The 17,703-nt window shown below is 40.9% G+C and overlaps 1 protein-coding gene across 1 annotated transcript in view; it reads right to left on the bottom strand.

Moving 5' to 3' along the window:
• The window catches only part of CLPTM1L (CLPTM1 like), a 29,037-nt gene extending 12,579 nt beyond the window's left edge, over positions 1–16,458 (bottom strand). Inside the window, exons 1-9 of the mRNA XM_032181793.1 lie at positions 16,184–16,458; positions 15,874–15,974; positions 13,880–14,069; positions 12,584–12,726; positions 10,641–10,719; positions 5,392–5,509; positions 3,306–3,400; positions 1,474–1,558; positions 305–408 (exon numbers count right to left, since the gene is read on the bottom strand). Coding sequence (XP_032037684.1) covers positions 305–408; positions 1,474–1,558; positions 3,306–3,400; positions 5,392–5,509; positions 10,641–10,719; positions 12,584–12,726; positions 13,880–14,069; positions 15,874–15,974; positions 16,184–16,360 — 1,092 coding nt within the window. The 5' untranslated portion in view covers positions 16,361–16,458. The remainder of the gene's footprint in view (positions 1–304; positions 409–1,473; positions 1,559–3,305; positions 3,401–5,391; positions 5,510–10,640; positions 10,720–12,583; positions 12,727–13,879; positions 14,070–15,873; positions 15,975–16,183) is intronic.
• Between the last annotated feature and the right edge of the window lie 1,245 nt (positions 16,459–17,703).

The following is a 17,703-nucleotide window of genomic DNA, read 5'->3' on the forward strand; positions in this document are numbered from 1 at the left end:
AGGAACCTCAGCACAGCTCTGTGCTTGGTTTCCACCGTACCAGCTGGTCCTTCCCAGAAAAAAAATGATGCTTCCAGCTTAGTCGTTTGATAAAGGGACACTGACTCCTCTACCACTGAAAGCCACCTGAACAATGCTACTAAGACACCATACTACTGCAGTGTTTTAATACCAACTACTTGAGCATTTCTTTTCCACAACAAGCTGTGACATACTCTGCTAAACAATACTGGAAGACTCCAGACACAGGTGGTGGATGTTACTGAGAATATTGCTACTTGGCTCTGGAGTTGTAACAACTCACCTCAATCACAGCACCAATGCCGGCTGGGATCAGTACCAATAAACTTGTTTGTTCATCCAGAAGGAAAAGAAATATTACTACAGTACTAAAGCATCGCCAAAGCACTAGATTGAGAGAAAAAAAAAAAAGATATTAATATTTAAATTAAGAGTTGAGATGACAGATGACTGTTGGCCTATTTACTGTAATTCTGTCCTAAGCAGTTTAAGCACGAACTTCTGTGGATACACATCCTGATATATCAAGCAGTCCTAGAAACAGGCAGTGATCTATATATCTAGACAGATAAAAAAGGACAAATTCTGAAAAAAAAAATAAAAAAAATCTTTATCCCAAAAGATGGAAGGAAAATTGTCAATTCAACAGTGTATTTGTACTACTACGAACTAAGCTTATGAAAGCTGAAAGGCTGTGAGATAACGGCAGTCTTTGAACCTCACACAACTAATTTGATGCTTGCAAATTTTAAGAACAGTATCTTACGGTTATTTTTCAGATTTTGCAAAATCCTGACTGCTTCTAAATTTCCACCAAGTAATTCTTGTATTAAATAGGGACTGGGAAGAGGAAAGGCTACAATACATTCAAACATCAACAATTATTCTGCACTATTTCAGAGCAATTGCCTGTCATAGTTTTCACTCAGGGCAAGAAAGACATACAGAAAGGTGACTAAAGTTTGCTAATGAGAGAATGGAGCCACCAATTACTGAAGACTCACACTTTGATAATAAGATTAGAAAACCCCTTGCCATTCAGTCTTTCCGATTTGACTTTACTCACTTATTTAACTGGCATTTAAAACTTAAATCTGAAACTCTCTGGTAGTTACTACAAGGAAGACACGGGACTTGTAGGACAAAATTATGTGTGACAGCACATTTTCTCCACCCACAGGATATTTCCCTTGTCCTCATTCTTTTTTTTTTTAAAGCATTTTTCTGTTCCTTCAGCAAGGGAAATATGGTAACTGACTTAATTTTAAACTTACTCTCTATTGCAAGACGGTCTAACCTTGCAAGTGACAGAAGTAATACTTGAGCATCACGCTAACAAAGTTGGAACCAGTCTGCTAGCCATTGTCTTTTCATACATAAAACAAGTTAGAATAAAAACACATAGTGTATATTATACAGCACACACACAACACTTCGCATGCTGGGCCATACCTGCCTTTGTTGACATCCCAATCATGCTCCTCTTCTTCTTCCAATAACTGATGTCATTTTTGAACGCAAGGAAATCAAAGAGAAGCTGCAAATTGCAAGAAAAATTCTTGTTTGCTTAAAACAGGCAGCAATAGACTGTCAGCTGAACTGTTAAAAAAGGTTTATCTTAAAATTTAAGATAGCCCCACAAAAGAAATAATTAAATACTACAAATAAAAGCTAAAAAAGAAAACTTGCCTTAAAAGCTCAAAGCTCCAAAAGCACTGTAAAATGACAGAAGGAAGTGCAGGTACTGCTACTGCTACAATGCTGCACCCTCTAAGGAAAGTTAACAACCCAATGCAGGATAACACATGGCGGAGGATGAAGGACTGAAGACCTGAAGGAATTGTTCAGCTCCTTGACAGACGAGGGAAATCCAGACTAAATTAGATTAAAAGTGCTTTGGCAGGGACACCTCCCACTAGACCAGGCTGCCCAAAGCCCCACCAGCTTTCCTGTAGGCCCCCTTTAGGTACTGGAAGGCTGCTGTAAGGTCTCCCCAGAGCCCTATCATCTCCAGGCTGAATAACACCACCTCCCTCAGCCTGTCTTCATAGGAAAGGTGCTCCAGCCTTCTAATCACCTTCATGGCCCTCCTCTGGATTCATTCTAATACATCCATGTCCTTCTCGAGCTGTGGAACCCAAAGCTGAATGCGGTGCTCCAGGCAGGGTATCACAGGAGCAGCACAGAGGGGAAGAACCACCTCCCTCCACCTGGGCACTGAGCCATTGACCACAACTCTTTGAGTGTTCCTATCCAGACAATTTCTTACCCACCACCAAGTATTTCATCCATCAAATCTATGTCTATCCAATTTATAGAGAAGGATACCATGGGGACAGTGTCAAATACTTTGCACAAATCTATTCAATGACTTAAAAAAAAAAAAAAAAAAAAGGCATCACAGATTCAAGGAATTCTCGGGTCAGTGAGCTTCAATGAAAAAGCCTTTTTTTAAAAAAATGGTACACAAAATATAAAAAATCAGAAAAAAATAGTCCCAAACTACAGATATGTTACAATCTGATAAACAGAGGAAAAAAAAAAAAAGCATATGACTGGAAAATATATGACTTTCCAACCAAATTAATTTTATGTAATGGGACTGTAAAGAAAAATAATATGCCTGGCAAGTTTTTATCTATCACTGAAGATTAGAATTGTATTCCGCATAACTGTAGACAACAAAAATGTTTAAAGTAAAACAATGAGGTCTTAAAAAATTGTTCACTGAAATGAAGAGTCACATTAAACCACCACACCCACAATGACAATGGCAAGGGACAGAGCAAGAAGAAATAACCATGCCTAGAACCACAAGCTCCATGATTTACAGCAGTAAATTTGTGAAGCAATTTAGCTTGACTGATCTAAATTTCTGGTGGGGTTAGAAGTCAGAGACTCAAACCCTACTATGGGTTCTACATCTATGCAACTGCAGTGGTACACCTTGTGAGAACTCTACAGAAAGCTTGAACCACTGTTAACAGGTGATTAATTCTTAGGTCGGTTGAACTCTGACTAAAAGAAGTGATAATAGATTTAAATGTTTTATATTTCAGTCGAGACTTAGTTTATACCTAGTTATCTCATATTTCTATCTCCTATGAGATTTTTTCATATTACTGGAAATAACAACTGACTTGCACCAGACACCACTTCTATTTCTCTACTATTTTAATTACTATTTTAAGAACAGTTCTCAATAAATGAAAGAGCCAAAGTACAAACACCCTCTTTTTTTCCTAATATGCTATAATATCTAAAACTCCACGTTTTTCACTTACATGGAATGCTGCTACGAAAAATGTCAAAGCCAGAAAGTAGAGGTTAGTATCGACAAAAATTCCTTTTACTTCATCTGCATCCTTTTCAGAAAATCCTACAAGAAAGAACAAGTAATTATACAAGAAGTAGTAGACAGTTAATTGCTGTTAGGTCCAGTATGAGTCTTCTTACTTCAATCTGCGTTTGGTAAGAAAACATAAATCCAGAACAAGATGGCAGCTTTACTGGTAGAACCCAATCTACGTATATTTTGGCTAGTTATTTGGGTAGCCTTAGAGAAAACCCATCACTTACAAGCATACTGATGTTCTCTTAACATGTTGTACAAATACAGCCTAAACTGAACAGAGACACAAATGGCAAGTCATTCTAGCCCAAGTGGGAAGAATAAGGATTACTCAACTTTCGCTATGAACTCTTGTAAAATACGCAAGAAAAGTGAGCTTCACAATAAAGACTGAAAAATGATAAAAGGAGTACACTGTGGAAGACAACAAGGCCAGTGAGAAACTTGGCCATATTTTTGGCCAGCATTACAAACCCCAGAGAATAGATTAGACATCAGCTCTTTTGCTGGCCCTTGCCAGATTAACTTGGAAGCTTCTCCTTGATAAAGGAAAAAGGAAAAGCATCCTCCAGAAATCACAACCTGTAAGCTGAGTACATATTCTTTAACATCTTATCAAATGAAAAAAGGAGGAATGTTGCCATCTTGTTACTTATTGGACTAATTCAAAGAGTTAGAGCAGTCTGTGATAAATAGGGGTGCCAGTATGAAGGACTGCGTTTTCCAAATGACACGGTACGCTTTTGATCTCTTTCAGTCAGCATTAAGATAGATCACAAAACAGCTCTTGCAGCCAGCATCAGATTGTCAAGTTCCTGAAATCCATTTTGATCCCATGACTGATCCCATGAGGGTCTTCTATTCCAATTATACCCTCCAGTCAGTTGCTGTGTTTGTCCAACACGTGCTTCTTCTTCAGACTGTAATGTAATGCTTTTTTGACATTTGAATAGTTTGCTTGAGTTATGACACCGTTCAATTCTTTATCCTAGCCTAAAGAAGCCAACTAGAGACTAGTGAGAGAAAACTAAATCAGTGAAAATGCCCTTTAAAATAATACGTAGATTTTTAAGGAGGATGATTAGACTCCTAAAGGTCTGCATCGGTGGAACAGATATTTAAAGGCAGTAAAAGCTTGGCTATATCACCAACAGAAGAGTACAAGAACTGCACAGTGAAGGTGTACACTTACTACAGTAAATGGAAGCTGAAACCGTCTCTCTCTCTCTAGGTTTTTCCTTCATCCCTTTTTAGGAGTTTTTTTTTTTATTTATTTATTTTAATTCAGCACAGATGCCCGTTATGATCAAAGTTGAGCTAACCAAATAAAATCAAAATGCAGTAAAAACTGTCCAACCAATTCACTTGTTAAAAATACTAAAAAAAAAAATCACCAACGCTGTCCAAGTCCAAGCCATTCCATTTAAGCCAAACACAGAATTTAACAGTTTAGCCTCCAATTTATCTGAATTATCCTATACATTTGTAACTGAGGTACTTGACCTGAGCCAAAGTGAGAGGGAAGCCAGTTCTGAAGTGTCTGAAGTAGTATGATCGGAACCAACACTCTTTCCTTATGCACAACTTGAGCCCAAAGTCTTTGCTATGCCTGGCTGCATTTCACCACAGGTCCAGAGTGACTGGCTATATATAGCTAATATAAAAGCTGATATAGCTCTGATCCAACTTTTCTGTTCCATGGATGATAGGGAAAACCTGTGGGCAAAATATTCTCTATTTCGACCTGTTATGCTTTCACGGTAGCACTATCCAAATAAAATTGAAAGTTAATACTTAAAAAAAAAAAAAAAGTTAATTAACTTCTGCACTCATTTCCTACCATGTTAACACTTTATTTCCAATCTTACCTTATTAAGGTAAAGCAATTTAAGTTGTAGCACTAAATATTTTCACCAGCTAACCAAAAAACAGGCACAATTAAATGTCACCTGTATATTTACAAGAAAAGGTGCTTTTTTTTTTTTTAATACCTAATGTCATTAAAGATGAAAACATACCAAACTGTTGGAGGGAGTACACAGCATCCTGCATGTGGATCCAAAATCGGAGTTTTCCAAGAGATATTTTGTCGTATGACACTGTAAGAGGTAGTTCTGTCGTGGAACGATTTATAACCTGAATTTCCAAAAGAAATAGTTTATGTTTAATAGCAGAACACTGCAACAATTATTTCAATTCATTCTTTCACACAATTTAAGAGGTTGACTTCTTTAAGGCTTGAAATCTTTGCTTTTGTTTTTTCCAAGAGGCACTAAATTAACGGTTTGTTCTGTTCAAAATCTTATAGCAACTTCACTGTTACTGTGTACAAAAGCCCTTGAGAAGCTTACACTAAGTTCCCTCTGCTGGTCTCTGCTGAAGTGGGAAAAGTGTGCTTAAAGTAATTCTCCATTCTGATAGTTCTTCTCTGAATGTATACAGTAAGATTATGTTAAGCTAGAAGACAAGACAAACGGAACATATTCTGAAGGCCCTAGTCACAGCTTCACTAAATTTACTTATTTGAATCTGTATTTGAAAGAAGCAAAGATTATAACAATTCATACAGACACAAAAGATGGTGAAGCAAGATGTTGCTGCCTGCTCAGAATAATGAAAACAACACAGCTAAAGCTAAGCAGTTGTAAAATATTACACAGTGGGTGTCACAATTAAGTTTAACCTAATCCTCCTGTCTCATCTACCTCTTAATTACAATGAGAACTATCTGGGGACTCCTTAAGTTGAAAAAAAAAAGTCCTAAATTGCCACAGCTCCTTCTGTATCACAGTTGACCATCTCTAAAATAGTTTTAAAACAAAAGAAAAAAATTGTCCTTAGAGATGTTAGAATTCTCCACAGCTCCTCAGGCACAAGTTCACGCAGTATGCATTAAACTTTCAAGGATAGTTTAAGACTACAGACAGGCAGGCACTCTGAATGGTAACAGTTCAAGATGCTAATTACTACTCAATCACAATTCCCATCTCAGAATTGTTACTCCACACTGTGTATGTTTCTACAGTAATCAGTTAGCTGACGATTATCAGAGATGAATGGGCTTCTTCTGATCCTAATGTTAAAGAAAATGCTTTAAGCCTCCACATATATCAGAGTCAGATGTAAATTGGGGATTTTGTTCACTCTCCCATTCCATTCCCTTTTTCCTCCAGTGTGTGTAAATGATTCTTAATTTCATGACCCTATGAATGTGGGGGAGGGGGCAGAACACAAATTTATGTGAGGGGAAGAAATTGAAGTTGTGAGAGTTTTATAAATCCAGCAGAAAGAAAACTGTCAGGCACCTCCAAACAGTCTGAAGAAAAACAGAATGAAAACAACTGGGTTAGAGCTGAAGGCTGAGGATGCTAGCAAGATTCTAATGGTCTTTACCAAAAGCAATGTGCAGGTCTTCCAGGCTTCTCCTTTATACAGGATGCCTGTAATCCCTCCATTCTCATTCCAATTTCTCAGCCTATCAAAGTTAACATCAACATGTCTGGCAGAAAATGGAAAGAAATTTTACCTATTCGGGACAGACAGAACACAAAAATTTTGCAAATACATAGGCAAGTAACATTCTATGCACACAGTGCACTGCTAAGGAGATAGGAGTTGTGCAGGGAGAAAACTACATTGCCAAGCAAGACAGAGACAAAAATTCTTGAACACCAAAAGCAAATTAAATTTGTAAAGATCAGAAGAATGAACTCTTTCTTAAGGAACAATTAAATGTCTACAAGTGTTGCCTCAACCTAGTTGAGGTGCGTGATGCTTGCTAAGCCTTTCAACACTAGGAGGTTTTCGATCCTCTGCAATACAACCTGTTGTTGGAGTAAGGCCTCAGAACATCACCTTTTACTTCTAGCACTATCAGTGCTACAAAGCAGTGTGTAAACAGAGCAAATGAGTTCTGCAATATGAATTTTGATGCGTTCCCTTCACTACTTCAGAATCCTGTGCAATCCCCAAGCCCCCAGTACTGGGGAGAACGCGTAAGAACGCAGCATCACAGAATATCCCAAGTAGGAAGGGACCCACAAGGATCACTAGCTGCTGGCTCTGCACAGGACTACCCATGATGTAAGCCACGTATCAAGGGCACTGTCCAAACGTTTCTAGAACTCCAGCAGGCTCAGTGCCAGGACCACGTCCATGGGGAGCCTGTCCCAGTGCCCGGCCACCCTCTAGGTGAAAAACCTTTTCCTAACACCGAGTCTGACTCTCCCTGCAGAGACTGCATGGACTCTTAGTGTGATCAAGTATGAGTCTTTATTACAACCCAGAAATGTTCCTTTTATATAGTTTCCTTCCAGATGTTTTCCATTAAAAACCCTCCAACCCCCCTTTACAGTCCTTTGGTCCCTTTGTCTTGTCATCTGTTGATCTTTGTATTGATGTATCTCTTGGGCTGGTATGTACCTTATCACAAGCCCCTGATCCTGTGCCTGGTTCTGGTCCTGCTCTGTTGTTTTTCTTTTCCCCTGGGCCTCCTAGCAGTCTTTGCTCTTATCTCCTCTTGTTATTTATCTATGCCTCAGGCTCCATGGTGACTCTCATACTCCACATCTCTCATCTTCCAGAATTCCCTTCTCTGACTCTCATGTGGTCATGAGTCCTTCATCTATGTGCACAGTTATTTAAACCTACCTCATCTGATTACAGATCCCACACCTCCCCTGTCCCAGCTCCATGCCGTCCCCTCGGGTCCTGTCGCTGTCCCCAGAGAGCAGAGCTCAGCGCCTGCCCCTCCGCTCCCCTCGTGAGGGAGCTGCAGGCTGCCACAAGGCCTCCCCTCAGCCTGCTCTGCTCGGGGCTGAGAAAACCCAGGGACCTCAGCTGTTTCTCACACATCTCCCCTCTTGACCCTTCACCATCTTTGTAGCCCTCTTTTGGACACTAATAGTTTTATGTCCTTCATATACTGTGGCACCCAAAACTGCCCACAGTACTTGAGGTTAGGCCACACCAGCGCAGAGCAGAGCGGGACAATCCCTTCCCCTGACCAGCTGGCAGTGCTGTGCCTGAGGCACCCCAGGACTAAACCTGGCCCTTTGGGCTGCCGGGGCACACTGCTGGCTCATGTTCAACTTGCCATTGACCAGAACCCCAGGTCCCTCTCCGCAGGGCAGCTCTCCAGTGTCTCATCCCCCAGTCTGTACGTACAGCCAAGGTTGTGCCAACCCAGGTGCAGAAACTGGCACTTGCTCCTGTTGAATTTCATGCTGCTGGTGATTGCCCAGCCCTCTAGTTTGTTAAGACTTGTCTGCAAGGCCTCCCTACCTTCAAAGGAACCAACAGCTCCTCCTAATTTAGTATCACCTGCAATCTTCCTTAGTGTGCATTTGAGTCCTGCATCCAGGTTGTTTATAAAAACACTGAAGCTGTGTGTAACCCCATTTAGTAAAGCCGCCTGAGCCCGACCCATCAGCTCACTGTTCATCCGTTGCATTATGTAGTTGTCAACATGAGAAACACAGTCATTGTACTGTACTAAATTCTAGTACTTCTAAGACCTACAGCTGGGTGAAAAATCATAGTCAGTTCAAAACCTATACAACTTAGCAGAACAGCAGATAACACATATTCCCTATTTACAGCAAAATGCTGACCTTGCTCCACACACAAGCTGTTCTTTATATACCCTTCATTAGCTCATTGGACACGTACTGTTAGACCAGACTTTCTGTAGGGCTCTGTAGAGCAGTTTGCCTCGCTGTTGAGAAGTTACATAAGCCAGTGCTGAAGGGATATTTTGCTAGTTTTGATAGATTAGTCTTTGCAGCACGTTCTCAAGATCTTTATCACTGTGAGTTGCAATAGCATTGACCATGACATGCATGACAGCTGTGGGAATGCTCTAGCCACATGAGAACGCTGAGTTTATTTGTAAACAGGGCACATGACCAGTTTGAAACTCACATGAATGTACTGAACTTAACAATAAGCTGTGGTAAGAAACTCAAAACAAAGGACAGTGACTGCTTGTAAAGACATTACAAGAGTATCTAATGAAATACTGGACAGAACAATCTGGTATTTGAGATTGTTTGAAGATTTGTAACTGAAATGCAGAGGAATTTATTTTTCCAGACAAGCTTGGGATGAGGTAGAAATGCTCTTAAAGGATATTCTTCCAAGCATTCAGTAATGAAATTCTTTTGGATTGGAAAGACAATTTAGAAGGTCTATGGAAAGTTTTTATCTACCATAGCTCCCACCTAGAAGACGCTGAATCCAGACATGCTCATTTAACAATTCTGAGACATCCTTAAGCATTCAAGGTTTTTGTTTTCAGTAACTCATTCCTCATTTCCAAACTGAAAAAAAAAATGCAGGGCTTAACTGAAAGGTGCTAGATGAACATGACTTAAATGCAGGGGGCTGCGATGTATGAGTTGCAGTAACAAAACTGCATGATTTCCCCCAAATAATTCAATTTAAGAGTATGAAAAAACACCTGTTTTTACTGCACGGGTGAATGAACACAAGAACAGGTTGCCCAGAGACATTACGGAGAATTCACCCTTGTATGTATCCAAACACCAAATGGACAAAGTCTTGCGCAACCTGCTCTTGGTGCCCCAGGTCTGAGCAGGTGTGTTGACTAGTGACCTCCAGAGATCCCTCACAACCTCATCCTTCTGTGATTCTGTCACCAATGTTTTCAAGTCCTGATCTGAGTGCACAAACTCATTAGATGTACTGTTAGTGTATTGGCAGCAGGTACTAAAACACCAAACTCTCAGATGCAGAAGTTACTCTAACGTGATAGAGGGCACCACTGGAAAATTTAAACATAAGTGAATTTTTTGGAAATGTGTAAGTGGCCATTCTCTTATCTCTATGTTACTGCAGTACCATCTGTGTTCAGTACGCTTATTTCCCTAGAAGATACTAGGAGTAGCTCTGGAATGCTAACACGACTTCATCAAATGGTTTAAAGAGTCAAACTGCTCATGTGTTTGCTCCCACCACAGCTGCTGCTGATGATTTCCTCCGTATCTGCCCAAAAGGCAGGAGCGATGGAATCCAAATATCCTTTGACAGAACAGAAGGGAGCATTTGGCAGATATTTCAAAATGCAGATTGAGACTCTGCAGTTGCCACAGTTGACCATGTTAAGTTAAACAACAGTCATTGATAAAATCCTTTTGTGACTTTATAGTTTTTCATTAAACAACCTACGAAGAAAATCTTGATTATAACAACACTGAAGATTACTGTTAAAACTATTAAATGTAATTAAAGGTTTTCTATTACTCACCATCAAATCTTTCACTCTGTTGCTTAGCTGATCAATAAATAATATTGGAAGGTAATGCACTGTCTTCCCCAACTGAACCCTAGGATGTTTAAACACGGATTTTATAACTGTTGTGATCTAAAAAGAAAACTGCTTTTATTCAAGTTAGCACTCAATCAGCACTTTCAGATCTACCCATGTAGAAATTTCCCACCATCTTTTCAGGCACATTATTCTTTACCACACAGCATGAAAGAAGCAACTGCTAGCCTGGAATCTCTCACTGAGAGATGTCTGTATAAAAAGTGTGTATTTCTCTTTTCAGTTTGTTTTTATTTTTCAGTAGAAAAAAATAAGCAAAAAAGAATGAAAGACAAATGAAATTAGCCGTGATGATGCTGAAGCTGTTGCACGAACAAGGGCAGAGGAAATTTAAAAGTTAGCCAAAGAGAAACACAATGAGGTTTACCACCATATATCTGTATCCTTTGTCTCAAGTATCCCTCTCCTACTGCAGTTACAACTCTCCACCATCTCCCCCACTCCTCTCCAGCCCCAGTGACACCTAGCTGCTCAGCAAAGGCACTTGCTCTACCTAGCACAGGACCATGTAAACATTGGCTGCTATGCACACTAAAAGTCTACGTACTACTGATGAGAGTGCACAAGGAGCATCAGTCATCTCTGCCTTCTCCTGAACTCACTCATTTGGATTGCTCTATCACTTCACCAGCCTGCACAAAACCAATTAACAACTTAATCTTTGAGGCCTCAACAGAATTGACCGCTGGACAATTGTTTTGTTGGGATTTTGGACAAGTATTTAGCCTAGGGCCCTCAAAGAGACAAATTCTTAAAGCTCTTCACTAGAGAGGCAGTTATCTACACTATGATATACTTAGTAAGAGGCTATGGAACTAGCACAACTGAGCTTATTAAAGTCTGAAAATTGGATTTTAGCAGTTCACAAAACAAAGAAGTCTCTATACATGTTAAGAAAAACTACATAATAAGTACTCAAGGGGCAACAGTAATATAGAAAAGTACTAACTTGAAGATCAGAAATAGTTTGATTCTTCAGCTGAAGAGAGTTCAATTTCTATATAACAACTACAATTAAAGCTACCGCTAGTGGAATTGCAGCAGGCTATTTCACATCCAAACTACTTTCTGCATGATGTGATAAAACAGCACTGAAGAGCATCTAGACATGACCAGAAAAGATCCATCAACCCCTTCCTGTTTTGAGTGTCTTAGGAGTTGCTAAGTTTATCTATTCTGTTTGGGAAGCTATCCCAGAACCCCAGAGTCTGCTGACTAAGCAACTGCTTCTGGATTTAACAGGATACTTGTAGAGAAAGGCATCAACATACGGCAGCACCAGCCAACACAGCGCTATTTATATGGTTAACACTGGAAGAAATTTAAGCAAGCTGTGAACAGAAGCTACTGCCTGCCTAAAAATCGCGCTTTTTATGTTTTTGTTGAGAAAATGAAATTATGTAGGACAACACATTGTCAAAGAGGGAGGGGAAAGATGGGATAGGAGATCAGCCGTGCCACTTAAGCACTTGCTGTTTAGACACAACTGGACGTGAAGGTTAACTGCAAAAGTCCAGGGACAATAATTGCTTTAAAGGCCAGAAGTATGATTTGAGAACAAGGTGTGAAGCCTGCTGTAGCATTTTGCTTGTGTCTTTGCAGTTCTGCTGTGTGTTACCCTGGTAACCCCCATACGAAAAGGTATTTTAAACTGAACTGCCCAGTAGCAAGGTATTTCCAACGAGGCGTTCTAGTACATAATACCTTACTAACCGTCACTACTGAAACGCAGGCATTAAAGAGTGCCTATTTTTGTCTCCTAAGCTCTGATACAAAAATAAAATACTAAGGGGGGATAGGAAAGATTTTTGTAGAAAAGCCAATTAAGCTTATAATCTAGCAAAATTAAGTCATCAACTTACATCTTCATGTAACGGTGAACATCAGCAGGGAGGGATGATCCATCAAACACAAAATCTTCTACCATGACATTTAAGGTCAACCTTGACCTCCAGTGAGAGACGGGTTCATCTAAAGCGCTGGTCTGCTTTTCTGCTTCAATTTGCTTTAAAAATACAACACACACACAGCTAAACAATACAGACTTTTGAACAGGATAAAACTCTAACTCACAGAAACTACTGAGTCATTAACTGTATCACAAAATAGACATTCATTAAGAAATACCTTACCTTAATTTACACTAGACCAAGTATTTTGCTCAAATACAGCAGAACAGATAGAAATGCCAACCATAATTTGATACTGAAAAACTTCAGTGCCCATTCAAAACCCTGTTCACCAAGAATTAATATTCAGCTTATTTATTTTAATTCTTTATGCATCTGCATACTCTGAAAACAGTCACTTGAACACAAGAACGGTAGAGCATTCAGATATTACTTCAACACAGTCAAAAGGATGATTGACCATACTTAATCTGGGGGAGTAAAAAAGATCTGACCATTTGTTTTGAATTTCTGAGCCTCTAAATGCTGTGCAAAGCAGTGCTGAAACAGAGTTAAGACCGCAGCTTTCAGTAGATGCTCAGCCCCCGGGCATTCTGCTCACTTCTCCTTGGCTGACCACCACCTGCTCTGACCTTTTAAAGCTGGACTCTATCTTCAGCTCATTTTCAACTTTATTCCAACAGGATTTAGAAACAGCACTGCTAGCTACAAGTGTATTTCAGATTCCGAAGAAGAGCAAGGTGAAATTCTCTACCTCCCCTTGACAGTGAGATACAAGAGCCATTGCAAGCGTTTCATTAAATAACACCACATTTTTTCCTCTAGTGAGTTATTACAGAATTTGTCAAAGGATGCTACTATCGTGTTCTCTTGAATTGAGCTGGAAAGTAGGAATGTCCTACAGAAAAGAAGCAATCTACGCTTTGGTCACTCATCAATGTGAGTTAGTATCTGTTTTACAAAAGCAAAGCATTATTTCACACGAATCTAACTCAGAAAGCAGCATCGTTTTGTTACAAAACAATACAGTATTTCTACCACGAGCAATGAAACCTTGAAGAAGTAATTCACATTAACTAGGGAAGTGTTTTAATAGGAGCCACTATTACAGAGGGCTCCCCATTTGCTGTGCTGAGAGATCTACTATTAGTGTACCAGCTGATAATCAAGCAGAAAGGCATTTTGTTTTTTCCCTTCCTCCCCATACTTTTTTCCCCCAATTTTTCTATAGATGGAAAACCCACCTACCTGCGTGGTTGATTCTCCTGTGAGCAAATTAATCTCTTCTGGTTTAGGGACCATGTAGGTGGTCAGAGGGCTTACTATATGCACCTGCTTACCATCGTGCCAAGGCAAAACGCCGGCATGATGAAGAAATATATATGCATATAACGTGCCGTTATTTCGAGTCTTCTTTGGTACAGAGACATTCACTGTCCTAAAACACAAAATAAGTACGTTATGAGGTGACATATGTTGGAATATCAAGCTGTTACAGATGAGGATCACTGAACATGTTAAGATGTTCTGAAAGCAAGCAAGAACATGCTGGGGCTAATGTTCTCTAATGACCATGACCGGGTGCCTCAATTTATGTACCTTGGTTTGTAACTTAGTATTTGCATTTCCAAAGTTTTACTGCTATCTTAAGACACTTTCATCTTTGTCCAATTCATCCTTTATTCTCCTAAATAACACAAGACTGAGTTATCGGTTTTGTAACCCAGCCAACAGGTCACACTGCCAAATTATCACAGAACTCATAGAAAATAACTTTCCACACACTGAGTATGATGACAGAGTGTATACATGACAAAGATCAGAAGGAAATTCAGTTATGCCAAGCACTTTGAGTTAAGGACGGATCTTCTCAGATACAGTATGCTGAGCACACAACTCTACAGAGCCTCCAGCCACAAAGTCACTCCTCTTATACCTGCCTGGGAAGCGCCCTGTTCATTTGCTCAAAAGATTGTTTTTTGTCTGGATACTCTCACTGGCCCAGCAGGCCGTCAGTAAAACAGTTCTATTTTCACGTCTGCCAGAGATCAAGTTCACCATGACCTACACAGCGGAAGTTCACGTTCTTAAATTATGAAACACGCAGAATGTGAAAGAACCAGGGTAAGCCTCTGACCTCAGATACGAGATAACAACTTTAAACAAAAAAAAAAAAAAAATGAAGCAGCTAATACAAAAGTTGTTCTAACTGTTATACATGCACGTGTCTCTTTATAATTAAAGAGCACAGCGTTATATTCAGAAATTCATCTAAGGGCATGATGTTAGCACCACCATCCCTTCAGAAGATCTTGGAACAGTAAACCACCAGAAAAGGTTTACTTTTATGATTGTCAGCACTGAAACAGTTATACCAAAGCATGTTGTTACAACACAAGAAGAAAGAACACAGTATCTACGACTTCTAGGTTCTTTTCAGGGTCTGAAGCCACAGCTATTCTGTCTACACATTATTAGAGAAAGGTCTTAAGGATATTCCGGACACATTGACTTACATTTTCACAAGGAAAAGCCACTTTTACTATCACAAGCAAAGCACGCTTCTGTAAAATATTTATGTGACTTAAAACAATATGTTGATTGAAACCAACCAACGCTGAAGTGATCTAGCACAGCTTGTGATACAAGTGTTTAGAGTGGGATCTGAAAGTTAGACAACAGACGACATCATTCAAGGCCTGTAAGATCTACGTGAGAGAAACAAACGTTTCTGTATTTATTGGCATGACTTTGTTGGGCACGGATTTCTTTCTTGCAACCGAGAGTTGATCACTCAGTGTAAGAGAAGCTTGTGTAAGGGTTTGTCAAAGAGCCTGCTCTTTGGCACCCCACAAATGTAGTACACTGTTTCTGTCAAGGCAGACGCTTCACTGATCTGTGATACGTGAAATATTCTAGGAACCTTCCATTAAGAAAACAAACAAACAACTGGTTTTTATCTACAGTAGCACTTTGTCCTTGGCTATAAGGCTGAAGTCCACCTGACAGCTTTCCTGCCTTGGCACTGAGAATATGGAAAACACGTGTGAGCTGCATGGCCCACGGAGCGTGCAGGAATAGCTTCAACCCTGAACCAAAGGATGCAAGGACAACAACCCGGCTGCTTCAACGATACTGTCACCAAGAGTAGATCTACCCACTTTATGCATATTTCTGCCCATGTGACTATCAGCTTACGCACTTGATGTGAACGGAAATAAAAAACTAACGTTGCCACTTACCTTTCGAACTTGGACTCGACATCAAAATCCTCCACGTTCAACACCAGATCCACGTTGCTCTCGGCGCCGATGTTGGACCGCGTGGTCGTGTAGACGCTCAGCTGGAAAGGAGGAGGAGAGGAGAGGGCACTGAGGGCAGGGGCACACACAGCGAGGAGAGCTCAGGGCTTCGTGACGCAGCCCCACAGGCTGGGCAGGGCACCGGGGGGCTCAACAAACGGCGAAAACGCCCCGGTGCCTCCTCCTCACCCCCCCACAGCCCCGTTACCGTTACGGACCGTTCCCGGCCCGCCCCCCCAGGCTCGCCCACCTGCAGCTTGGGCCGCCGCGCCAGGTAGGGCCAGACGCAGGCGGGGTGCGCGGCGGCGGCCCCCGCGGCCGGGCAGGGCCGCGTGTAGACGATGCCGTACATCACCCAGCCCGTGTGCGCCACGTAGAGGGCGAACAGCCCCACCGCCAGCCCGCTCAGCGAGCTGCGGCTCAGCATGGCGCCCGCCCGCCGCCGCCGCCGCCCCCCCCCCGCCAACGGTAACGGCAACGGCAACGGTAACGGTAACGGCAACCGCCCCGCCGCCGCATCCCCCCTCCCCGTCGCCGGGGAAGGAAGCCGTTGCCCCCGCTCGTCACTTCCGGGAAGGGGAGGAAGGCGGAAGTGGCGGCGCGGCGTTGCCTAGCAACCGGCGCGGCGCTGCGGCCTTCTATGTCCCGTCCTCCCCCCCGTACTTGGGGATTGTTGTAAAAATAAAACAACGCCAACCCCCCGCCTCCCTGTTTCCTTCAGGGTTTCCTTATTTCTTCTCTAAGGTTCAGCCGACAACATACGGAAATCTTAAAGGAAACAGTGGCGATATCCCAGGGGGTAGCTGGAGCAGGGCTGCCCTGCCTGCCCTCTTTTCCTTAACCTTTTATAGTATAATCTCTATATATGATCTATAATCAAGTATAAAAACCAAAGGTCTGTTAATATAATCTACTCCTACCAGTGTAAAACCAAAGCACTATTAATATAATCTACACCCACAAGTATAAAATGAAAGCACTGCTAATATAACCTACACCCACAAGTATAAAACCAAAGCGTTATTAATATAATCTACACCCTCAAGTATAAAATCAAAGCACTATTAATGTAATGTACTCACACAAGAACAAAACGAGCATGTTATTTGCATATTGGAGCAGAAGGAAAAATATATTGAAGCAAAAAGAGAGTGAAGGAAAATGAAAAAATACATTGAAGCAAGGAAAACAAACAAAAAAAAAAATACATTGAAGCAAAAATGGTTTGAGTTTTAAAGCAGTTCTTCATAATGAAATGTGCATGTCTATTGGACATCACTGAAAGAAGAAATTAAATTTTGCTTTTGAAAAATGATTATCAGTGTTTTCTCCTTAAACAGGTTGACAACGTATGCGTTTACTGTCCTCCACACTGTCTGTTTCTTCATGCAAACCACGGCATGACTAAGCCAGACAACATTACTCAAAACCTGCATGTGCACCATAAATTCAAATTAGTGACTAATTTTAAGAAAAGCATTAACAGGTCTTCACTTGAACTCTTCACGTCATTAAGAATGTGTCATTGGTAAACTTCACCACCTTACACTCATTCTCAAAAAAACTTTCATAGGTTTATTTCAGCTTATATCCACTGGACCTAAATATACATTTTTCCCACCTTCTGTTATGCATTTCTCATGTGTGTAGTAACTGCAGTCACCTCACCTCTTGCCTGTTTCCTGGATAACGAAGTAGCCTGAACTACTGCAGTATAGTTTAGATAGTCTTGTTCTCCAGGCCTCCAGAACCCCTTTTTTGAATCTCTTT

Source organism: Aythya fuligula, chromosome 2 (genome assembly GCF_009819795.1).
Source record: "Aythya fuligula isolate bAytFul2 chromosome 2, bAytFul2.pri, whole genome shotgun sequence".
Classification (NCBI taxonomy): Eukaryota; Metazoa; Chordata; class Aves; order Anseriformes; family Anatidae; genus Aythya; species Aythya fuligula.